General features: G+C 37.4%; 1 protein-coding gene across 6 annotated transcripts in view; it reads right to left on the bottom strand.

The window, feature by feature from the left end:
• The window catches only part of adam19b (ADAM metallopeptidase domain 19b), a 42,270-nt gene extending 18,534 nt beyond the window's left edge, over positions 1–23,736 (bottom strand). For 4 of the 6 annotated variants that reach the window (XR_007892468.1, XR_007892469.1, XM_051649303.1 and 1 more), the window contains exons 1-5: positions 23,451–23,736; positions 23,205–23,323; positions 22,260–22,330; positions 3,530–3,608; positions 2,689–2,765 (exon numbers count right to left, since the gene is read on the bottom strand). Coding sequence is in view for 3 of the 6 variants with exons in the window: in XM_051649303.1 (XP_051505263.1) it covers positions 2,689–2,765; positions 3,530–3,608; positions 22,260–22,330; positions 23,205–23,323; positions 23,451–23,580 (476 nt within the window). In the remaining 3 variants the exon portion in view is untranslated. Of the gene's footprint in view, positions 1–2,688; positions 2,766–3,529; positions 3,609–14,241; positions 14,369–22,259; positions 22,331–23,204; positions 23,324–23,450 lie in introns of those variants that run through there. The other 2 variants (XM_051649306.1, XM_051649305.1) reach the window with 2 other exon arrangements.
• Positions 23,737–26,094: the final 2,358 nt, after the last annotated feature.

Genomic DNA, 26,094 nt, shown 5'->3' with positions numbered 1-26,094 from the left:
TTTTAGATATTTTTACAGGAAAACAATACAAAAATTATTATCAAGAATACGATTTTTGCCCTAATATCAAAGGTCTTACTAGAAAAAAAGAAATTATGATCCAACGTGAATTTTATTGATAAAAAATATGATCGTGCCTGGTAACATGTGCATGTAAAATGGCTAGAAATAGCATTTTAGCTTAGCGTAAAGCTGACAATTTACACAAGGTTTATTTCTATTTCTTCTGCTCCAAACTTACTTGAAACTTACTTCTCTTTCTGCTCGTATGAATGTAACACATCATAAGAAAGTGTTTCACCACTGTTCAAATGCACTTTGGATCGCATCATTTATATGTTTTCCATCTGAAAGGACTAAATATTCAATGAAACAAATGACAATAAAATGAGCGGCTTCTTATATTCTCAAATTATCATCTCCGAGTGCCGAGAGTCTGCCATGACCCATGGTGCTACTCAAATAATTGTTATTTGCTTCAGCTTTGAAAATGAGCACTCCGCTGAAGCCACAGTGACAGGGATGGTAAGAAAGTGAAACAAAACAATACAGATGTCATTGAAGCTAGATGCGATACTGTTGTTCTTTCAACCATTAGACCAGGATTGTTGGTTATCGACAATATGGCTAGATCTTGAACTGTTGTCATCTCAGAGATTTGTCTTTTAAATGATGCACGGAATGCAATCAATTGTTGTCTACTAAATTTTTGTTCTCATCTGAAGTGCTGCAACTGTTAATTTTAGCTGACAAAACATCACTCACACCTTTGACATCAGTGTCACTCGGGCGTGGACAACACAACAAACTGACAATTTTGGGTAGGTTTTGTGTCTCGGTTAACTTCTCCACCCTCTCTTTCCTTTTTAAGGCCCCGCTTTTAGATTTGTATTTAATGTCCATTCTTAACGATGTTCTTCTCAACTAGCTAGCTACCAACCTCTTTTTTATTTTTATTTGGCGTAACCACATAAACATAGCTTTAAAAAACATGATGCTGCAAATGACCTCAAATCTATAGTGGCCCAGGGGTACACAAAAATGTAAAGCACAAAGGAAATAAACCACTGCACAAGGGAATGTACAGAAAATAAATATTTTTAATCACTGAATTTAAATTCTTGGGCAATCCTGACTCAATGCAGGGGAGATGATGAGGCTGCTCAGTCAACTGAGCCGTTTTTGAGCCGGTACACCATACTGGCAATGATGCAAAAATGACACCACAGCCCCATGGGTGCAGGCCCCAATCCGCCCAATGGAAGATGGGAGTAGCATTCAAGGGTATCTGTCTGTATCCCGCAAGACGACAAGAAACACCCACTACACCCCCCCCCGGATTATAAAGTGATTCTATTGGCCGAAAAACTTTTCAAATCCTATGCAGTCACTGTATGATTCATGTTGTCTTAACAATGTAAAAATAACAAAGAATAACTTTTAAATTATATGTCACATATAACTTTATTAAATCGAAGTTATAAATGGTGAAATTAAACATTTCTCTTCTGTGTTTTCTCAAGTTAGCTCACAAGCTATCTGGTTAACCTATTAGCTTAGCATACCATTAGCTTCTTCTCCTCTCATGGTCGCCACCTTGTGATACGGCGGTATGATTGTATTTAATAGAACTTTTAAATTGCTGTATTTAATCATTTTAATAATTTACGTATGAACGTGACATCCATCTGTTGCAAGACTCAAGCATTTTGCTGGTTATTTGAAGGGGGGTGTAACTTGTAGTGGGCATGTCTTGTACTAGTCTTGCAGGATGCAGACAGACCCTTCTTGGAGTATTCGGAAAATCTAATTGATAATCATTATTTTTGCAATTCCGTTTGGTGTCACTAGTGGTGCAACAATTAAACCCTTCAGCTTTAACTAACAAACACACCCACTACCACAGACAATGTTTCTTTCTTTACTTTTAATGAAATTGTATGCAGCAGCTGTGAAAAACATTTGGATTGATATGTGTGTGTGCATATACACTGTATAAAATACTAACGTTTTGGCTAGATGTCTGATATTTCCCCTTCTCTAATCAAATCCCCACTCAGTCAAGCTGTGTTGGCTTCAAAATATCCATTGCTCTTTTTGGCAGACATCAAGAATACTGTGCTATCAGTCAATGCGTGCATTTTATTCTCTTGTCTTAGACAGGAAACTGAGTCTCTGCAGGAGTCTGATCTCTGAACAGGACTCTATACATCTACTCTCAGCCCACTCAGAGACCCAGACATGCTGTTATAATGAACTCAATGAACTCATTTCCTGGGTGCTGTGGCAAGAACCGCCTGCTGACATGCAACATGAACATCATGTCACTAAATCTGGAGTTTCTAAGAATGACAGATTAAGAAACTGGAACTAAAGATGACTTTGTCCAAGAGGTCAAGGTTTGGGTGGTAAGCATGGCCCAGTTAGCGCGTACTGATAGATAAGCTAACTTTACCAACTGGTTCCAAAAAGCATCTTTCTCCATTGACGGCCATTTAATATTGTTCATTAGCATAACTGTACAGTAGGTTGTTTACCATTTTATTGTTTTTTAGCAGTGTGGTGCGTATATTTAGAACTGATGTAAACACATTTTACATTACAATCATGTATTTAACAGGTTTTTTTATAACTACAAGATAAATCAAAGCTTTCACAGGCTACATGCATATCTAGTAAGGTTGATACCTGAGTCCTGCACAGGTGCTGAGGACCACACTGGACCCCTGAATCCCTCTGACTGTCCCATGATAATAACAGTGATCCTGCAACCAAGACAGCAGAATATTGTGAATTTTTGAAACTCACCCTGAATTACAAAAAAAAAAAAAAAGAAAAATTCAAGCAGAGATAATGCAAAATGGATATCTTTTTGGAATTTCTGTATCTAATCTAGAGTTACTCTCAAAACATTAAGATCACACATATACTGTCTAGGGGGCCTTGGTAGCTCAGCGAGTATTGATGCTGACTACCACCCCTGGAGTCGCGTGTTCGAATCCAGTGCGTGCTGAGTGACTCCAGCCAGGTCTCCTAAGAAACCAAATTGGCCCAGTTGCTAGGGTGGGTAGAGTCACATGGGGTAACCTCCTCATGGTCGCTATAATGTGGTTCTCGCTCTCGGTGGGGCGCGTGGCGAGTTGTGCGTTGATGCCGCGGAGAATATAGTGAAGCCTCCACACGCACTAGGTCTCCGCGGTAATGCGCTCAACAAGCCACGTGGTAAAATGCGCAGATTGACGGTCTCAGATGCGGAGGCAACTGACATTCATCCTCCGCCACCCGGATTGAGGCGAGTCACTACGCCACCACGAGGACTTAGAGCGCATTGGGAATTGGGCATTCCAAATTGGGGAGAAAAGAGGAGAAAAAAAAAAGATCACAAAAATAGCAGCCTTTTGAGCCTATTAGTTTACTGTGACCACTTAATTTATCATTAGATTACCATCTAATTTAACTTTTCAACATTACATTTTCAATTGTTATCATGAAAGATAGTGAGCACTTCTGGAATGGCTTCCCCACTCACCCTGTTGGAACGTCTGGAAAACTGTCGGATGCCATTTGGATCATACCATATCTCTTGATATTGAGGGGAGAACAGCTCCCTTAGAAAAAAACACAAAAAGACACTTAAAAATTCAACTACATATAATAATAAGAATCGCACAGCAGATAAATAACCAGACAACTTCCATCACATTCATAAATTAATTACATTAACACACACAACATGTTTCCACACTGGAGCCACACATGAATCAAGATTTAGTCCATATTAGGATTAGGTTGTTTCGAGACCAGAAATCAACAGGATTCTCTGTTCACCTAATGTATTTCTGAAGATTTCTAAGCATAAAATGGCTAAGGGAGTGAAGAAATATCTTTCCTTCAATGGCCCTGAGCTCATTAACCATTAATCTAAAGTGTATGAATGCTTTGAAAATCAGAGAGATGTTTAGCAAGTGTGCGTGCAGTCTAAAAAGAGCCTTCACAGTGTATTTATTCATTGTGCTTGTATAATGTTCCTCTTTCTCGACAAAAGTTAACAAAAGGTCACGGACTACTAAACCACTGTCTAGCTAGCGATTTAAACCAGTGGTTCTCATCACTGTTCCTGGGGTGTATTCCAGAAAGCAAGGTTAAAGGAATAGTTCACCCAAAAATGAAAATTTGCTGATAATTTACTCACCCTCAGGCCATCCAAGATGAGTTCTTTCTTCATCAAAACAGAATTTAAGACTTTTAGGATTTCATTTCAGGCCTCCTCCTCTAAACAATGCAAGTGAATGTACTCCATCTTTTGACGGTCCAAAATGCATATTTAGGGTGCATCAAAATAATCCACACGACTCCAGCCGTTCTTCTGAACCCAAACGATTGATTATTTTTAGAATCAAAACAATACTTATATACTTTTTAACTACAAATGTTCGCTTCCGTACATCTCTGTGACGCGCGCTCATGAGAGGGATGACGTAAGGCAGGAAGCGCGTCATTGTTTACATTGTTTTTTTGTATTATTAATATTTGGAAATGTTTTTATTTTTATTTTTTATATATAATAATTGTTTTGGACTGTTTTGGTTTGTGAACGGCACAAGTTTCTCTTGTAAACAATGACGTGCTTCCTGCCTCCTCCTCCACGTGACGCGTGACCTTACCAACGAGTTTACGTCATCCCTCTCATGAGCGCGCGTCACAGAGATGTACGGAAGCGAAAATTTTTCATGTGCATTATAAGATGAAGATCTGCTGTAACAGAGGTGGACAGCGATAGGAGTTACATGTCCATTGTGTTCTTTTCTCATTTGATGTGGCATTAAAACTTGTCATGTTGTGTCGTCATGTACAGTAGGGTCCATCTGCCTCCACCAACTTGGTACGAATGAAATTGTGTTGTTTTAATTGAAGATCTTGTGTCTGACTATACATTATAGATGTTCATGATCTCAGCATTAGGGAAAATTAACTCATCTTTTCCTTGTTAGGAAGATTCTGATGGAGTAGAGGGGGCTGAGCATCAGAAAGATACATCTTTTCATTGAATCACTTGACCACCAGCTAAATGAGGGCACTGTGGTTGACTCTAAATGACAGCATGTCTCATTTATATTTTCAGATAATAATGTACAAGTCTGGAAATGTGTGCATTTATATGTACCGTAGCCTACATGAATTGGAGTGATAAGAAATAAAATCTCTAATCTGTGGTCTGTGAAATTATCACATATTATCTAGTTAGTGAAGAAGAATAACAAGTGATTAATTGCTTAAGCTTTCAATTGGCAGACATTACCTACATATTGATACTATGGAATGTAATTTTATAAATAACATTAATATTCATTGACTGAAGGAACTTTAAATAGAATGTGGGTGCTATAATAATTTTATTCTATGAAATTTATAGAATAAAAATGATTTATTAGAAGGGCTAAATATAAATACATAAAGCCCTGTCTTCACAGTGAAGAGTGAGGGGGACTTTCCAATGTGTTCTGCGTTAAAAAATATTACAGTATTAAAACCTTCCCATTAAAAGTTAAAGCACAATGTACACAGTTTGTTCACTTTTAAATACAAATCTGCGGTGAGAGACTGGAAATGCCGGAGTAAAGAAGATTTGTGAGGTAAAGATTTCAGTTTACCGTAATATTGCTTTAAAAGTATAATATTGTGGTAATCTGAAATTTCACGGCCACTGTGCCGCTATTAAAAGGGCACGCATGCACTGACAGCCTCTGAAACATACTAACATCTACCTGAAATAAACTAACTCTGGAACATAACCTACTCCGGAGCAGGTTATGTTCAGAGAGTAAGTTGCTATGGCTACTAACATACCCTGAAAGTTACCTCCGTTTTTGGAACCGAAAGCTGAGGTTATCCGTTAACCTATCCGTAAACTTACCCAGATATGTTGCATAACCTGCTTTCTGGTATACACCCCTGGAGGCACTTCAACACTACACACTGGATATCTCCCTAATCAAACACACCTTATACAAGTCATCAGCTCGTTAGTGGAGACTCCAAGCAAGTATAGGTCTCTGCGGAACAGTAATGGGTGTTTTCAAATCTGTGAGCTTTTTCAAACCGGGAGGGGCGTTTCTAAACTATCCAATGAAAGTAAGGAATCTTAATGGTTTGAAAAAGCCCATTGATTGGGAAAAGCCCATTTTTGTTCTGCAGAGATGTAAGTCTCATTCCAAGACCTGAATTGGGTGTGTCAGAAAAGGGAGATGTGCAGTGTTGGGGGGCCTCCAGGAACAGGGTTGAGAACCATTGATTTAAATGACACATTCTTATCTTCACTCTTCTATACAATATGAAAGATATTGCAGATATTGCTTTTATAACAACAAAGATCATTGACTTCTGTTGTAATTTCTCAAAGATTTTTATATCAGACTGATCACACTGTGAATTCGGCAAAAGGAGTTTGAACGTTTTGCTGCTGAAATCGGTCTGTGCTTACTGAAATACGAACTACTTCCCCCAGTGGCCAAAGCTGGAAGTGTTGTTGAGCTGAAATATCCACAGAGTGGCGCCAAAAGCGAGTTGTAATACAGTCAACAGGAATGCATATTTTATTAACTCTACCCCCTAACCCAAACCTGAACCCTAAATACAAATGTATTTACCTTACTCTCTAGTGCTATTGATACACAGACATGAGTTCTGGTCCAATGGGAACCAGGAAGTAACTGCATTTTCCCTTTAAGAGAAAATCTTTACTCCACTGACGGTTGTAGTAATTACTTCCTGGTACATAGATGGAATTCTAACAGGTCAATTTGACTTGCTAATTGAATGTATTTGAATCATGAGATGCCAGTGATAAAATGTTTGACTCCAGTCATCACTGCGGTCTCATTCAACTAATCTCTCTCTCCCTCCATCACACACACACACACACACACACACACACATACAACTCCCAAGCGTCTGTCCCACTTTGTTTATATTAGTGGTCCCAAAAACACTTTCTCTGGACACAGTCCAGACCTACTGAGCTGCGACCCCCATCACCCTCACACAAGAACACCCACCAGGCTGCACATGTGCACATTGTGTTAAATAGAATTCTGTGCTGGAAATAATGCGGTTGGAAATGACATTTTTAATATTTTTATTAAATAAAATGTCAGATTACTTTGTCTTGCTTAGGCTAATATCACATTTTATTTATCCTAAATACACACAATTAAATTACATTTTTTGCATAATTTGGTAAAATTATAGCTAGATTTGACATGGTGGCCAATAAAAATATTCTGCTCACAAGTGATATTTACCTTGAATTTTCTTTGTTTTCTTCAAACGTCACTTTCTCATATTTCATCTCAATCATGCTCTTCACTGACACTTTTGTTCACTTGGTTAACAAGTATACACTAACTTTTGAAAAAACTTTATTAGGGGCAACATTTTTGGTGTGGTGGAATTGACACTACAACTGTGGGACAGCTGAAATCATTGTTAGAGCTCTGCTACAGTGGGTAATGCTCATGACAAAGCTCAGATAGACTCAGGTTCGAGTCTGAATATAACCCCTCTCTCTTCCTCAACTTCCTGTCTCACTTAAAGGAATATTCTGGGTTCAATACAAGTTAAGCTCAATCAGCAGCATTTGTGGCATAATATTGATCACAAAAAATAATTTCGACTCGTCCCTCCTTTTCTTTAAAAAAAGCAAAAATCTGGATTACAGTAATGCATTTACAATGGAAGTGAATGGAGGCCAATCCATAAATGTTAAAATACTCACTGTTTCAAAAGTATAGCCACAAGACATAAACATTATACATGTTAACATAATTTTAGTGTGATAAAATCACTTACTAACCTTTTCTGTGTAAAGTTATATAGCCAATTTTACGACTTTGATTCCATGATGATGTAATGTCAACAAACCCTAAAACGACTGAATGATTTAAACAGCTTTACAGTTCAAATAATCCACAAATTTTAACAGAAAAATGTATGTAAGTGCATTTACGTATAAAATTATAAGCTTCACATTTCTGCCTTTAAACCCTTCAAAAATGGGCCCCATTCACTTCCATTGTAAGTCCCTCACTGTACATTTTTAAAAGAAAAGGACGGACCTCAGAGTTGAAGTTATTTTTTGAGGTTATCAACATTATGCCACGAATGCTGTCGATTGAGCTTAACTTGTATTGAACTGGAAAATTATTTGAACTGTTCTATAAAATAAAGGCAGAACTATCTGTCACAGAACAAGCTGCTGGATGACAATCAGTCAGGCTTCAAAAGTGGACACTCCACCGAGACTGCCCTGCTGTCTGTCACTGAGTCGCTGAGACAGGCAAAAGCTGAATCCAGATCATCCGTCCTGATTCTGCTGGACCTTTCTACAGCCTTTGACACAGTCAACCATCAGATCTTACTCTCTACCCTCTCCTCGCTGGGCATCACAGGAACTGTGCTAGACTGGTTTAATTCCTATACCTCAGGTAGGTCCTTCAAGGTAGCCTGGAGAGGTGAGGTATCCAAGCCACATCAGCTACTTACGGGGTACCTCAGGGATCAGTGCTTGGGCCACTTCTCTTCTCTATATACACAACATCACTGGGACCCATCATTCAGGCACATGGTTTCTCTTACCACTGCTATGCTGATGACACGCAACTCTACTTGTCTTTCTAGCCCAACGACACCACAGTGACTGCTTTGAATCTCGGCCTGGATGAAGGAGCACCATCTGCAACTCAACCCAGCCAAGACTGAACTCCTTGTCTTTTCAGCCAACCCTGATGTTGAACACAACATCACCGTGCAGCTGGGTGCAACTACAGTAACGCCTTCCAAATAAGTCAGAAATCTAGGGGTAACCATTGACAACAGAATAAATTTCACAGACCACATCTCAAAGACCGTAAGATCATGTAGATTTACACTCTACAATATCAGGAAGATAAGACCCTTCCTCTCTGAACATGCCACACAACTGCTTGTCCAGTCACTTGTCATAACTAGACTGGACTACTGTAACGCTCTCATTGCAGGCCTCCCTGCATGTGCAATTAGACCCCTCCAAATGATCCAGAATGCAGCAGCACGTCTGGTCTTTAATGAAACAAAGAGAGCACATGTTACACCACTCCTTGTCTCTCTCCACTGGTTGCCGGTTGATGCACGTATCAAATTCAAGGCTCTGATTCTGGCATACAGAACAGTCACTGGATCTGCTTCAGCATACCTAAAATCATTTATGCAGAGCTACGCGCCCACTAGAAGCCTGCGGTCGGCTAAGGAACGTCGCCTTGTTGTACCAACACAAAAAGGCACCAAAACACTTTCCTGGACTTTCAGCTTCATCGTACCACGTTGGTGGAAAGACCTTCCCAACTCCATCCGTGAAGCTGACTCACTCTCTGTCTTCAAAAAACGACTAAAAACACATCTTTTCCATGAGCACTTAACCAGTCATTTAAAAAAATAAAAAAAATAAAAAAATTCCTGTTGCACTTTATTCTGTTTTGAATACTATTATGATGCTAGTAAAACTTTGTAATACAGCACTTTTCATACCACTGTCTCCTAAGATGATTCGCTTATGTTTTCCTCTTTTGTAAGTTGCTTTGGACAAAAGCGTCTGCCAAATGAATAAATGTAAATGTAAAGGCTATAAAGCCTGAAAATAATAATATTAAAAAAATAAATCATTTTCACCCAATAAATATTGACATTTTTAATAATGTTTATTTCACTTTGTTTAGATTATCATAAATTTAAACATGTAATAATTTTTATTTTTATCATTGAATGTCATAGTTTAATATTGTCACGGCTCTGGTGAGTTTGCCAGTTTGTTTTGTATGTTTTGTTATTTTCTCTCCCTCATGTCTCGCAGGCACGGCCAGCATGCATGATCAGTGTTTTCATGGGAACATTGATTGTTCCCAGGGGAACGCTGATCATGCCACTAATTAGCGTGCCAAGCAATACCTGGTTCCCCTCTAATTCACTCCCTTCTTAAGCCCTTCGTGCTCTCAGTATCTTTGCTAGATTGTTGTTTGGTGTGAAGTAACTAACTTCACTCTCTCTGCCTAGTTTAGGGTGACCATACGTCCTCTTTTTCCTGGACATGTCCTCTTTTTAGGACCTAAAAAAAGCGTCCGGCCAGGATTTCAAAATTTGCGAAAATGTCCGGGATTCGGCTTTAGTTGCATTATGACGTGCATCTGGTCTAATACTTCATTTTGCGAGCGCATATTTGCATTGCTTTAACCCCTCTTTGTAAGTCCTGCCTTCTCGCACAAAAATTGGTAGATTATAAAAGGCTTGCAGCAACTATTGGCCAAATTCCTGCCTGTCAATCTCTCCGCGAACGCGCAGAGCGCTGTTGTGTTTGGCATCAAACAGTTGCTGGACAGTAGCAGCAAATGGCAGCTGAGTGGAAACAATGCCCAAACGAAAGTGCAAATATACAGAAGATTTGCACAAAAAATTCCCAATGCTTTCGTCCAGCTTGAGATCCATGAGAAGCAGAATGTATGACATGTAAAGCTGGCACTTATGTGTCAGTTGCTAATAAAGGTGCAAGTGATTTAGAAGCACACATTAGCTCTGCAAAGAATAAAGGGTCAGCAAAATGTGAAAGTTCATCAGGTAAATTAACAGACTACTTTTTGCGACCAGGTAAAATTGTTATCACATTGCTTCATTTTCCATGGCCATTCAAAATGATACTATTAGTAAATTCATATAGCGCTAATGTTTAATACATAAGAAGATTGGGGATTTGTTCAAAACCCTAACCTTAAAGTATGAGCAGTAAAAATAGTGATGCTTGCCTTGGCAAACACCAAAATAAAAAGCAAGAGTGAAAAGAGAATAAAAACCTTTGTTTAAAGTTGTCCTGTTTTTCTTAAGTATGAGAGGAAATCTCCCCAGTATTTTCCAAACATCTCCTGCGGTTGCTATAGGTTCATTTGTGTGAATTAATGAGTTTCGTCTATTCAATTTGAACATAAAATATCTAAATGCATGGGCTCTTCAGTTTGACTAGACAGCAGTCAACAGATATCAGGCCAATTCTAAAACAAGAACCAGATACTGTTTTTAACAGTGCTGTGCTCTATTAACATGCACTAACATTTATCACCAAATGTGTCCTTTTAAGTAATGATGTGTAGTTAAATATGAATATGCCGAGGGGGTCACATTTAATGAACAGTCTTGATTTTGAAAGAAAAGCAGGCCTACACATTTCCCCCCTTTTTAAAAGCCAAGACTTTTCTGAGGGACAGCATCCAGTCGCAGGTTTTTTGACCTTTTTCGTTTTTCATTTATTTAGCAAATTTCATTTTTTACTTAAAGGGACAGTTCACCCAAAAATGAAAATTCGCTGCATGACTTTCTTTCTTTTGCAAGCGAAGATTTTTAGGAGAATATTTTAGCTCTGTAGGTCCATACAATGCTAGTGAATGGTGGCGGGACCTTTGAAGGTCCAAAAATCACATAAAGGAAACATAAAAGTAATCCATCCATCCGGACTCTTTTTTTTTTACTATAAATTCTCCTCCCTGCTCAGTAGGTGGCGATATGCACAAAGAATGAGAATCGCCAAAAACAAAAGAAAAATGTGAAAGTGGAAACTTATAGTAAAAAAGAACTTAAATATTAAAGATATTGAAGATATGGATTTAACCACTGGAGTCTTATGGATTATTTTTATGCTGCCTTTTTGGACATTCAAAGTTCTGGCCACCATTCACCTGCATTGTATGGACCTACAAACCAGAGATATTCTTCTAAAAATCTTTGTTGGTGTTCAGCAAAAGAAAGAAAGTCATACACATCTGGGATGACATGAGGGTGAGTAAATGATTAGAGAATTAAACATTTTTGTGTCAACTATCCTTTTAAAATGAGAATAAACGATTTGCCAATGTGGTAAGAAAAACAGAGATCTTTATTCATTTATATTCTCTAAAACAAGTCTTAAAGGGATAGATCATTTGCTCACCCTCATTTCACACCCTATTCAAAACCTGTATGCTTTCATTTCTACAGTTAAACACAAAAGGAGATGTTAGGCAGAATGTTCAGTCTCAGTCATCATTTACTTTCAGTGAATAGAACAAAGTTGCAATGAAAGTGAATAATGACTGATGCTATTAGTGCTGTCAGTCCCTAACATCTCCTTTTGTGTTCCATGGAAGGGAGAAAGTCATACAGGCTTGCAACAAAATGAGGGTAAAACATTTTCCGTTTATGGGTGAACTTTCCCATTATATCGCATGCAATTTTGCTTCTCGTATAAATTTGTCTTGTTTTAAGAATGTTTTAATATTCTGGGACTCAAGACACAAATACTGATTAAGAGAAGTTACTTTTTGCAGTGAATGTTAGAATTTGCCATGTCAGAACGCCAATACCAGCAAGGATATTTTGCCCCCAGATACCATCCACGAGGGTGGAAAAGCTCTCAGGACAGATATGGGGCAGTAGGCCAGGGGGTTTTTAGTGCATCTGATATCCAACAGTAGCACTCAAACAAAGAACGCCTGTTGATCCCATCATCTCATCCCACTTTGAGGGAACTAAACCAAGGAGCACACTTAAACTGCCACACTGCTGCCAATGACCCAAAATATGATGCTATATTGAGCCTAAACACAAGCAGCCACTGGCCCAGAGAGAAGAATCATAAATTAACAATGAACTCATCCTGGCTGCGCATGACGCCATAGTCCCTTAGGCTCTGGAAAAATAAGTGTTTGAGATAAAGAGATGGGGGGTATTTTACAACAGAAAGGATGGCCCTGATTCTACTGGGTGAATAATTAATGGAATTTCTGTGGCATCTAGGCAGTTGTTTTAGCTACGCAATCACAAACACTTATGGAAAGACACCTATAAAACTCAGGCTGGCAAAAATAGATGAATGCAGTACTGGTGTCTGCAGAGGATTTGACTGTGGTACAAATTAAACTGTCCTACTGTACAGGAAGCCCCAGTAAAGGGCATTATAATACAATGCTTAACGCAATAGAGTGCAACAGTGCCCGGCCATTTTTTCAGCCATCTTGGTTCCAGAAGTATTTTTCCCATTCATTTTTTGCAGAGGCTTTTCATTAAATCCTTCATAAAGAGTTGTAAGCCATGAACCAAAGCAACCAGCTCTGAGGTGAATCACAACTTTATTAACTTTGTTTTGAGGCAAAAATATTTGAAAATTAGACATAAAGACAAAAGTACAAGACAGTGTACTTACTGTCTTTCATGAGGGCACGAACTACAATCCTATGAACATGTAAAGCTGGCACTTATGTGTCAGTTGCTAATAAAGGTGCAAGTGATTTAGAAGCACACATTAGCTCTGCGAAGCATAAAGGGTAAACAAAAGAGCGACCGCCCACTCCAATGACACACTGTGAATGATGTTATCGAATTTCTGGCAACCACAGCTGCCAGTTTTTTAAAGTAAATTTAACAGGATTTTTTTTTAAAAGTTTACAGCAACCATGATATAAAATTAGAGAAGATTTTTTTTAAATGCACCAACATACTTTTAGTGAAATCAAAGAAAGAACGAGTGCGACATCATTTCGAGGAAAATCTGGCCAAATATAAGGTGTTTTTGAGTTCCAAACAGCATTTCATTAAGAGTTCATTAGATTCATATTTCCAAAATTCATCATAAAATACAATAACAGAGGGTAACCAGTGCATATTATGGCCATGTGTAGCATATTAGCGTTAGCATTAGCGCCATGTATGCAGAATGTAAGCATGACAAAATACACATTATCTACTACATATATATTACTGTTAATCATCACAGTGTGGTTAAAAAAGCTTCTTTTACTGCTCACATGTGGATTTTTTTTTTCACAAAATTCATCATAAAATACAATAACAGATAGTAACTGCCAGTGCACATTATGAACATGTATAGCATGCTAGCATTATCACCATGAATGCAGAATGTAAACATGACAAAGTACACATTATCTACTGCATATATATCACTGAAAATCATCACAGAGTGGTTACAACAGATTCTTTTACTGATCTCATGTGGATTCTACTCATAGGATGATGCATGTAGTCATTGATAGGCCTAACACATTTTATGTTACATTGGTTAACGTTTTACGTTTAGTCTGATGAAAGAAAAGCATGCATATTATATTTTAATGCTTTTCTAAAACGTCAGCCCCAGTGATGTGGGCAGTGTTCAAATGTTCGCAAAAAGCATACCTTTGCTTGATTGATTCAACTTTCTTTCTAGCTCTGAGCGAAGAAGAACTTCACCGTGAGTGTATCAGAGCCTTAACTCCCTTTTTCTTCTTTCTGTCTTTCTTTCATTCTTTCTTTCTTTCAACCACTGTACAATAAGGAAAGACAACATTAATATTGTACAAAGATGCAAAATGAATAGGAATGATTTTCTGTCTAGGGAGCACTAAGAGGTTGGAACGAGGCCAGACAGATGCAGCGATGAAGAGCTGTGTGTTTGAGACACAGCCGTCTGGCAGCAGCTGAAACAAAGAGCTCATTTCAGTACGGAGGAGCAATGTCTCGAGGGTCAGTGGGCCACATTTTCTCCTCATATCAAATGACATCACTATAGAAGAAGGTCGAGGGAGAAATAGAGATGAGGAAAGAGGGTGAAGGAGTACAGAGAGTGCAACAGGGAAAGATGAAATGAGTGTGTCACAAAAAAACGGTTTGCTGAATGATTGGTAGGCACAAAAATAAGAGAGGGGATGGGCTGGAGGGAGAATAATGTAATTGGGGCATTTCCTCAGCTGAAAACGTGATGGAGGGGCTTTTATTGCCTGAGTGCAGGAGCGTCTGTATTGTGCTAAAGAGCATGTCCGAGTGGTCTGCCCTTTATCTGACAGTCAGCCAGCTCTCAAAAGGGGTCATTTGAAAGTTGAACAAGCCAATATATTACCATGTACAGGAAAATAAACAAACAGAAAGAGGAAAGTACACAATAAAAAAGGGGTCACATATTTATATAGTGTTTGTTAGTTTTCTTCTTCTTATTATTATTATTAATACTATGCTTCGTATGTGTGGGAGGTCTATAGCAGCCCACAGAACCGTGGTAAAAATGGTAAAGTTTTAAGGTTTGGTACACTGATTGGAGTCTCTACGTCAATCCCTCTAGCACCACCAACAGCTCAGAGTTGCACTTACGTTTATGATAATACCTTTTGAACCCTAAGGTCTAGTGGTTTAAATTTACAGCAGACTACATTTTCCGCCATTTTGAATTTTCTGAAAAAGACCGAAATAGGCCAAACCGGTCAACGAATCAAAAACAGTGAGCACGCCAAAGTGGTCATAAAGCTATATCTTGGCCATGCTTTGGTGTATTGAAACTAAAGTTGGTATATGTCATAACCATCATCCCATGAACTGGTAAATGACTTCTAAATAGTTTGGCCTAAAATCATGAGGTGATTTGATCTCTTTATTTTCTTTGGGACATACATAGTCGAATGATACCCAGTGTTCCTAGGTCAGCCATATTGTGCATTGGCCATTTGAATTTTGTAATTAAATGCTGCATTTTACAAACGCATTGGTGAATAACTACGAAACTTGTTATGTGTCATTGACACCATGCCCTGAAGGTACCTGAGATTTTTGGGAGCAGCACCACCTAGTGGTAAAATAAATAAATAAATAATTTTAACTGCTTATAAATTTTGATTTCTTTGGCCTATTGTCACAATCTGATAACATTGACTGGTTTTGTTAGATTCCTTGGGTCATGCTGAGTACAATGATACCAAATTTACCTTTGTCTGTCCACCAATTAGAATTTTCTTGAAAACCAACTTTTTCGATCTTCTTCTACAGCGTTCATCAGATCTTCACCAAATTTGGCTCATATCATCTTCAGACCAAACTGGACCATACAGACTGTCAAGTTCTGAAAGTTGTTTTCATAGCACACAAAACTTAATTTTTACCCCTTTGAATACAACACTACACTTACCAGAAATCTCCTGCTTATGTATTATTATAATGACACTGAGGACAAGCCATCAATCTGACTGAAACCATAAGGGAGGAAGAGGCATCAGTACGGAGACTAATGCTTCCTCTGAGATCTGTAGACCCACAGGAGACAAAGAGAGTGGACAGAAATGAGTGAAAGAAACTTCAGCACATGCAGTCTGTGATTAATTATTCTATTGCATACTGGTGCAAAAGAGAACAAGCAGTCAAACAGAGCTATTGGAGTGTGTTGGGTTGTTCCCTCCTACACCAGAAACTCGCCCAAGCCCTAAATAATATCTCCCAGATGGCTATCCAAAGCGTCCCTTGACCTCCACGTCTCGACACCCTTGCAAGACCTAAGTCAGCGATGCCCTGCCTTCATCTAAACCCATTCACCTCCTGGGCCCATAAGGGCAAACATTCATCAGGATAAAAGCTGTGTCTTTGCCAACACACATAAGTGCACACACAGGCGCTTTCTCCTTCAGACTGAGATGGATTTATCCTGGATGACGGCCATTGACTACAGATTCCTGAAGATTCACAGCTGCTTTTTGATATTCTGCACATGAGCTCTTACTTTTAAATAGAACAAATGAGAAGTACAACTAAACATAAAGGCAGAACGCACAGATATGGCTTCATTTCTGTGCTGCAGGAAATCTTTGTCATTGTAATTTACATCAATGTCAGCCAACTCTTCCCCTGAATATAAACCATACTAGAGGACCTAGGCAGCTACATACATCCTTAATATGCAAAGAAACCATATAAATGATTCTAAGTTTAGTCATGAAACTCTACATGGTGCAAGTTGATAGAGATTAAGTCAAGTAATTTTTATTTGTATAGCGTTTTTCACAACACACATCATTTCAAACCAGCTTTACAGAAAATTATGCTTTAACAGAAAAGGCTGTAATATAGTAACGACTTCAAGTCATAATAGTGCGGTTTTATAAAAATAAATAAAAAAACATGATTGTAAATTGCGCCTTAAACTAAATAATATAAAATTATATATATTTATATTTAGACCCCCAGTTAGCAAGCTTAAGGCAGTGTAGTCTGAGATGTTGTCTGTTAGCCAATCAACTTGTATACTTCCTCTTTGTCTAGCATTTAAATAGCCTCAATTGTTTGCAGATAGACCAGTTTCACTGCAGTGCACTAGAGTTTTCTCTCTGAAACCCTCCTCCTCCCCAGTACCTCATGTCTAGATCTGCTTCAAAGGGATTGTATGTATGTCTAATTGTGTCCATAACAATATCAGATATTAATAAAAATAATACCATTGCACTTTGATATATGCAATGGCATTGAATGACTACCATCGTAGGCGTAATCTGCAGGTGGGACGAGTGGGATGTGTCCCTACCCCTTTTCGCCTTTGCCAAATTTGTCCCCACCACTTTTTGAAATAGCGCTCGTCAGGTAAGTGTCTAATGCAGAAGAAACATCCCCAGTTCTTGAGCAGGAGTTTCCATTTAGTTTGTATGTTATAATAAGTTTGTTATGATGAATGCTCGTTGCGGCTGTTATCAGTGGCGTTGAGTGACAGCGTGTGCCGAAGTTCTCTCGTGCATCCAGACGTGTGCTCTACTTACGCCGCAGCACGCACTCCTTTCCAGTTAAGACGCAAAGCAAAATGCAAACAGATGTGTCCCTGCTCATAATATACAGTATATCCATTGAAGTATAGACGCAGTCTACGTCTATCAAAATAAAAAGTTTTATTAGGGCGGATTAGAACATGGAATTCCTTGTATTGGAGGTAAAAACTTTACCATGGGACCAATCAGTCATTCTGGCCAAAGTTTGCTGATCCATGTATTTATCTATTAACCACTGGTTACCATGGTACCATGTTTTAAAAAAAAAAAAAAAAAAAAAAAAGGTACATTTTTGTATTTTTGTTAGTGAAATATATCAGCATTTTATCACTTCTTAAACGAGATTCCAACTCTTGTATCAAAGTGCTTTCCAAATTCCAAAGGAAATGGAAGAAAAAGGCAACATAATATACATTTTATGTATAATAAATGTATTATAATATTTAAAATAATTATTGAAAACTAAACTAAAAAGTTATGGAATGTTTTCCAATGTTATTGATAATTTGAACCAAGCTTGACTGCCCATTTAAACATGGTAGGGAGTTTTAGCTTAATAAGAGAAAACTGCCAGTACACTATTCTGATATTTTTCAGGTGATATTTGTATTTACACCGATATGTGGGCATGTGTGCAGTGTATAAACACATAAAAACAGTCATGGAGGTAAACTGGCTATAACTGTTAAGGTTTCTCAGTAAATAATTATAAATAAGAGTGCAGTGGCAATTTAACATGACAGCAGCAGAAATTTTTTGCACACTCACAATCACCACCTAGAAACCTAATTAGTATGGATTCCTTTTCCAACTGAGAGATCCAGGGTGGATAGAGAGAGGTTAAAAAGGTAAAGAAAAGCATGTGTGGTCAATTTCAAAGCACAAAATATGAATGAATTAGATACTAGGAAGAGAAGAGAGGGACTCTTTCTTTCAGAAGTTGGGATGACTCATAAACACACCAAAGACGGCAAAAAATGTTTCTAATTACTCACTAAACTTCAATGAGTTTAATCCGAGCCTTTGATGAGAGATTATCTTTAAAGGCATTTCCCTGCTTAGATCTTGTTGAAATTGTCCACAGTAGAAAGTTAGTTCCAGAAGGGTTACCAGTTTGTGTTAATAGCCTATTCATTTTTTCAGACATGCAAGCATTAGTTAGGTAGGTATGCAGTAACTAACAACCCTACATTATTATTGAAAAAGATTTAATCGATAAACAATGCACATAAATAAATCATACTAGTGCTTAAAGTCCAGCATACAAAAATAGTGTTACCAAGACACCACAAGAACCTAATACTGCCAACTATTTTTCAATCAATGCTCAAACAGTTTGAAACTTTTAAAAACTCTTGAATTTTGTCAAATGAATAAATCATTGGATTAGATGACAAGTGTGTTCATGTTTGTTGTGCGACCGGAAGCGTGTTGTGTTAGCAGCGTTGGAGACCCTGGTTTGGAACCTGCATTGAAACTAGGAAGTAATCACGTTTGCGCAATCAGAGACGAATGCGATTCTGAGGTTGCATTTTTCCCTTGGACATTACACTCAGAAAATGGAGCTCACGTGCCCCTATGCCCAACAACACTTACCGCTTTGGACAATGGGGGCAGTGTTTTGAATTTCTGTTAGCATAGAAACATTTTAGCTAAAGAAAAGTCTACCTACTGTTTCCTGTCTGAATCTGAATAAATGCCACTTGGTTTGATATTTTGTTATTTAATGAACTGACAATTATATTTTTAAGTATCACCAAAATCTTTCTAGCAAGTCAGTCCACTGGCAGCCATCTTTGGAACGCTCCCGGGAAGCTATTTCCTGTCATGACAGTGCAGCTCCTATCTACTTGAATGTGGAAACACTGAAATCTCAAAAGTGGTTGGTCGAGATTACGATCAAAGAACGTAAAAACTGACAACAGTGGAATCATAAATTGTGCTTCTTCAGATTATGCTAAAACAATTGCAATTTTCCTGCCTTGTATAGCTCATGCGCGTTCTCAAGTTGATTGACAGGCGATGTCTGTATCTATAAGGTGACAAATAGCTCTTGGCTCTTTTACCTGTAAAGCTGGACTTCCTTTCTATGCCCTTGACCATTGGGCGTTCCAGTTTCTTCCATTCATTTTAATAGAAGTGGCCCGTTTCTGCTAAATAGTCTCTGATATCACTTAAGTTTCTGAACTCTTTTTCAGTTTCGCTGAATATTATGGTTAACACAACAGAATTGATTAATATGTCTTTGTATGGATTTCATATCTATTGATGCTACTTTTCAAGGATTGCCCACTATGTTGTTGGTCAGTGACATTAGCATTAAATAAAGTAGTATAAAATGACCAACCCGATCTCATGAAAAGTTGTACATAATTTACGAGTTGGCTATTTTGTATTGTCTCGCACGATGTTGTTCGCATAATCTCGTACGACTTCATCACGTGCAAATTCCCGGATGTGTAAAGCGGAAGCGCGAGTTCCGCACATGAGACGTTAAGGACATACTTATTAATATTATGCCCTAACCCAAACCCCTAATTTAAACGTAACCAATCAGTAGAGTGTGTAAACATGATAGGAAGCTGTTGTGTGTGACAGAAGCAAGTAATTGTCGCGTATTAGATGGAAACAATGTCCAGTGACGTCATTGGCTTTAGTGAAATTCGTAGGAATTCAAACGAGTGCAGTCGCTCGATATCACATGAATTAGCCATATTTAGAATAGTCATAAGAATCCTGACGATTTCGCCTTGAGAGTGTGTTGGAAATGACCAGTATGGCATTGCGTCAGATTGGAATCCAATAACATTGTGTCTCTCTGTATAAGAATATTGCTTAATTGTATGTGTAAAAGCTACTAAACTCTTGCAAATTATAAACCACATCCTTCCCAAAAACAAAATGACACAACATTTTACAGCTTTAAACAGGCTGCAGAGGGCTGATCAACCCACTGTGGGGCAGAATCTCATAATCGCAAATGCCCAAAGCAGGGTGCTGTCCCCTGGGGTCATCTCGGTAAGACACCATGGAGTCGTGTTTTAGATGGATCTTCAGTTAAAAGCCTATGGCTTTTCCATCTGCTCTGATATCCAGACAGGACCTTCACTAATGTACAGCACCACTACTTTGACCAGCACTTACCATAGGAAAGACAAAACATAAATGAGATCTATCTATCTATGACTAATAAATCATTTACAAATGCATTATAAATCATTTATATGCGGTTATAACAACATGAATAAAAAAGATGACTTTCATGCAATACTTGCCAAATAGTGAGCCTTTTTACTAATATGTTATAAATGCTTAATAAAAAAATTCATACTTATATTAATCAAAAACATAAAATGCCCTTATTCATAATGTCTGACATAATGCAGCAAAAATAGACTACTATAGTGAGATAATAATTAGGGATTATTTCATTTTGTTACAGCTACTTACTGTAATGTCTTGACACACTTGTGTTGTCACTTTCCTTGTCTTGTTGATGGTGGTGTCTCAACTTACCTAGTCCTAGTTAAATAAAGTTCTCTAAAAAAAAACATTGGTTATGTGTACATATAGGTACAAATGTTGGCATATGGGTTACTAATGTTGGCAACTCCCAAATAAATTATTTAGATGTGTCCACTTTACATTCAGGTATATTTTCATAGGTTACTCATGTTGAACAACTGTTAAGCATTCTCAACATGTGTGGAAAAATGGCTCAGTATTTGGCAAACGCATGATAGTCTGCCTTTTTATTCATGTTGTTATAACCACACTGATATATTATATTATTACAATGTTATAATATCAATGATTTATAATGTATATGTAAATGAATTATTAGTCATTAATGAACTCCTTTATAAACCCTGCAATAAAAAGTAAAGGATTTTAATATACTCAAACATTTCTCATCAAATTCTTCCAAGACCAAATTATCTGAGCCATGCTATTCACATTAATTTTATAGCCATATACCTCTTACTATATGTAAACAATTGACTTGTTTATGTCTATTCTCATTTCTCCAAAGGAATTTTAGAAGAAACATTCAGGACAAAGTTGTTGAAACATAATTGAGAACTCCACTAAATCTCCAAAGCTATTAAAGAGCAACATCTGAGCAACAAAATTTCCTCTGGGTTTAGCTTGTCCTGAGGCAACCAACACAGAATCCCTTCCATTAATCATTTCACTCATACCATCACAATGAAGTCCTGTTATTAGCCTTTTAATGCTGACAATCCACCTTAGAAACAATCAACCTGTCTGTTCTACTCTGCTCTATCAACTTGTTATCATGAGAACTAATTAACTTACACCCTAATGGCATGCATCATGGGGGAGACAGCTTCCTGTATCTAGGGCAGGCATATCAGATGTCATTCCCAAATGGTTTAATGCTCGTGCAATGCAGACGCCCTCCATCAACACATGCACACATGCTTGTGCCAAAATGAACCACATAGACGTGTATTTTTGGTACAGTGATATGATTGGTATTTAATTGCAAGTGTATCATGTCATATAGTATATCATGACACCTCCTGATGGAAAGTGATTTGTGGCTGTAGTGGAGTAGAGATGGACAGCAATGGATGAAACTGAATGGAGAAGGCTATTTATATGCCACAACAAACTCACTCATTTCTCTGGAGTTGTAGGATCAGATCTTCTCCTTTTGCGGTTATCTTGACCTCTGCCTCAGACGGGTGCTGAGAAGGTAAAGCAATCAGTTTATCTAGAATTACCCAATAAATTTAATTATGCAAAATTGTAGATAGCTGATCTAATACATTGCAGCTATAAAAAAGAAACCAATAACTAATTAAAATATTATGAATATTACAAAACAAAGAGTGTTTTTTTTTTTTTTTCATTTTTATTTTAGATACACTGTAAAAAAAAAAAATGGTAACCTGCAATTGTTACCTTAAGGAGCTATTTCTAATTGATCTCTTAATCTCTTAAATCTCTTTGTTTTGTTGGTGTAACCTAATGTATCAGGTTGGCTCCGAGATGTTAAATTATATGTGACTTGAATAAAACAGTTAATTTAGATGTTAACTCATGAAGCACAATTTTCAGGTTAACATTTTTTTTTTAGCGTAAAGTCCAAACTCTAAACTAAACCTGGAAATAAACTTTTAGGATTTTGAAAAATTAAAACAAAGGTTTATTATTATTATTATTATTTTTAATGAAAAATAAGTATTTAAGATTCTGCTCTATTTCTAGGTCACTAACCAAATGTAAGAAAATTTGTAACATGTTAACTTCCATCGGCACATTCTCAAATCATGCTGCGATGACATGGATCATCAGGTTTTATTTAAATAAATTCTTCCCTTCAGTTGTAATGCAGATATAATATGTATAAAAAATGTTTTTTTTTAAAAGTAAAATAGAAGCATTTTCACTTGGTCAAAAAGCATTTTCAAAAGTTGTCTGAATGTTAGACTCTATGTATTTGTATGTACTTTAATGGCAAATTAAGTCCACTAATGTGAAGTTGTGGCATATGACAATGTAACAACAATAAAGCTAAATGCATGCTACAAGCAAATGATTTTCAATCCCCAGACTTACCTCAATGCCCACATGAGATCTTTTGTGTCTGGCAGGGCTGAGCCAATGTGGATAAGTGATAAAGTGCTCCAGGTTGTCAAGGATGCGAGATGAGTCGCCATGCCAACGTCCATCTAATACTAGAATAAATCAGTACATCACGTGACAAACAAATAATCAATCTGACACAATTTCAAGCGCTCAGCCTCTTCTTCAGACATAACAATGACGTGCCATTATTAATTTATTGAATGCAAGGACACTCACCCATATGTATTTTCTCGCCATCTGCAGAGCATCTTACCGCGAGATGTAAACAACAGCATACAAATAAAAAAGTAAATTGCACTGCGCCTGCGAGCGTGCAGCGGTATAAATGCACGCTCCGTAGCATCATACATTAGACGGTAAAATCATAAATTGCACAAAAAATCAACCAGTGCACAATTAATAATTTCAATGGATTGCGAAGAGCATTCGTGGTGAACAGTAGCACCGGTGTGTGTGTGTGTGTGTGTGTGTGTGTGTGTTGTCGCTGTGAAGTCCGACACAGGCAGTGAGAAGACTGCATCTTTACAGCCCTGTTTCAACATGAGATTAGCACCTCCCCTTCAGTCTTCCTTCACCACAACAAAACCACATCTATCTATCGATCTATATATCTATCTATCTATCTGCCTGTCTGTCTATCTATCTATCTATCTTTCTGTGCTCTATCTATCTATCTATCTATCTATCTATCTATCTATCTATCTATCTATCTATCTATCTGTGCTCTATCTATCTATCTATCTATCCATCTATCTGCCTGTCTATCTATCTATCTATCTATCTATCTGTCTGTCTGTCTGTCTGTCTGTCTGTCTATCTATCTATCTATCTATCTATCTGTCTGTCTGTCTGTCTATCTATCTATCTGTCATCCTGTCTATCTATCTATCTATCTATCTATCTATCTATCTATCTGTCTGTCTGTCTGTCTGTCTGTCTATCTGTGCTCTATCTATCTATCTATCTATCTATCTATCTATCTATCTATCTATCTATCTATCTATCTATCTGTGCTCTGTCTATATATCTATCCATCTGTTTGCCTGTCTGTCTATCTATCTATCTATCTATCTATCTATCTATCTATCTATCTATCTATCTATCTATCTATCTATCTGTCTGTCTGTCTGTCTGTCTATCTATCTGTCATCCTGTCTATCTATCTATCTATCTATCTATCTATCTATCTATCTATCTATCTATCTATCTATCTGTCTGTCTGTCTGTCTGTCTGTCTGTCTATCTATCTATCTATCTATCTATCTATCTGTCTGTCTGTCTGTCTGTCTGTCTATCTATCTGTCATCCTGTCTATCTATCTATCTATCTATCTATCTATCTATCTATCTGTCTGTCTGTCTATCTGTGCTCTATCTATCTATCTATCTATCTATCTATCTATCTATCTATCTGTGCTCTGTCTATATATCTATCCATCTGTCTGCCTGTCTATCTATCTATCTATCTATCTATCTATCTGTCTGTCTGTCTGTCTGTCTATCTATCTGTCATCCTGTCTATCTATCTATCTATCTATCTATCTATCTATCTATCTATCTGTCTGTCTGTCTGTCTGTCTATCTGTGCTCTATCTATCTATCTATCTATCCATCTATCTGTCTATCTATCTATCTATCTATCTATCTGTCTGTCTGTCTGTCTGTCTGTCTATCTGTGCTCTATCTATCTATCTATCTATCTATCTATCTATCTATCTGCCTGTCTGTCTATCTATCTATCTATCTATCTATCTATCTATCTATCTATCTGTCTGTCTGTCTGTCTGTCTGTCTGTCTGTCTATCTATCTGTCATCCTGTATCTATCTACCTATCTATCTATCTATCTATCTATCTATCTATCTGTCTGTCTGTCTGTCTGTCTATCTGTGCTCTATCTATCTATCTATCTATCTATCCATCTATCTGCCTGTCTATCTATCTATCTATCTATCTATCTATCTGCCTGTCTGTCTATCTATCTATCTATCTATCTATCTATCTATCTATCTATCTGTCTGTCTATCTATCTATCTATCTATCTGTCTGTCTGTCTATCTATCTATCAGCCTGTCTATCTATCTATCTATCTGTCTGTATGTCTGTCTATCTGTGCTCTATTTATCTATCTATCTATCTATCTATCTGTCTGTCTGTCTGTCTGTCTGTCTGTCTGTCTATCTGTGCTCTATCTATCTATCTGTCTGTCTATCTATCTATCTATCTATCTATCTGTCTGTCTGTCTGTCTGTCTGTCTGTCTATCTATCTATCAGCCTGTCTGTCTCTCTGTGCTCTATCTATCTATCTATCTATCTATCTATCTGTCTGTCTGTCTCTCTGTCCATCTGTCTGTCTGTCTATCTATCTATAGGTCTCTATTAGGTCATCAGCTAAAAGAGTAGATGTGGTAGGATTTACTTTTTTCTACTTTAAAAAAAAAAAAAATTTCATTTAATTTATTTTTTTATACCATGAGTATTCCTCATTCCTCAATTACCTGTATATACAGAGAGTTTATCTAATGGTTGCATTTTGAGTAAGAAAAAATTTAACGAATTGGTCATTTAATGCATTTTGTATCAAAGCATTGACAAGATGATCTACGGTTCAGTTCACAGACACTGATGTTGTGTTCATCATATGAAGAGTTTTTAAAATATATACTAAGTATTGAGAAAGCACATATTGTAAAAAACTGTAAATATAGTGGTGGAAAATGTTCTCTTGGTCACAGTCAATATGACATACAGTATCTTTAAAAGAATGTACAGTTGTTACAGTGACAACTTGCTGTTATACAACGCTCACCGTTATAATTAAAACACGAAACGGGGTCAGGAATACCCAACATAACGTGTAA

Source organism: Myxocyprinus asiaticus, chromosome 22 (genome assembly GCF_019703515.2).
Source record: "Myxocyprinus asiaticus isolate MX2 ecotype Aquarium Trade chromosome 22, UBuf_Myxa_2, whole genome shotgun sequence".
Classification (NCBI taxonomy): domain Eukaryota; kingdom Metazoa; phylum Chordata; class Actinopteri; order Cypriniformes; family Catostomidae; genus Myxocyprinus; species Myxocyprinus asiaticus.
The sequence above is the reverse complement of the archived record's forward strand: the minus strand, read 5'-3'. Positions and strand labels throughout refer to the sequence as shown.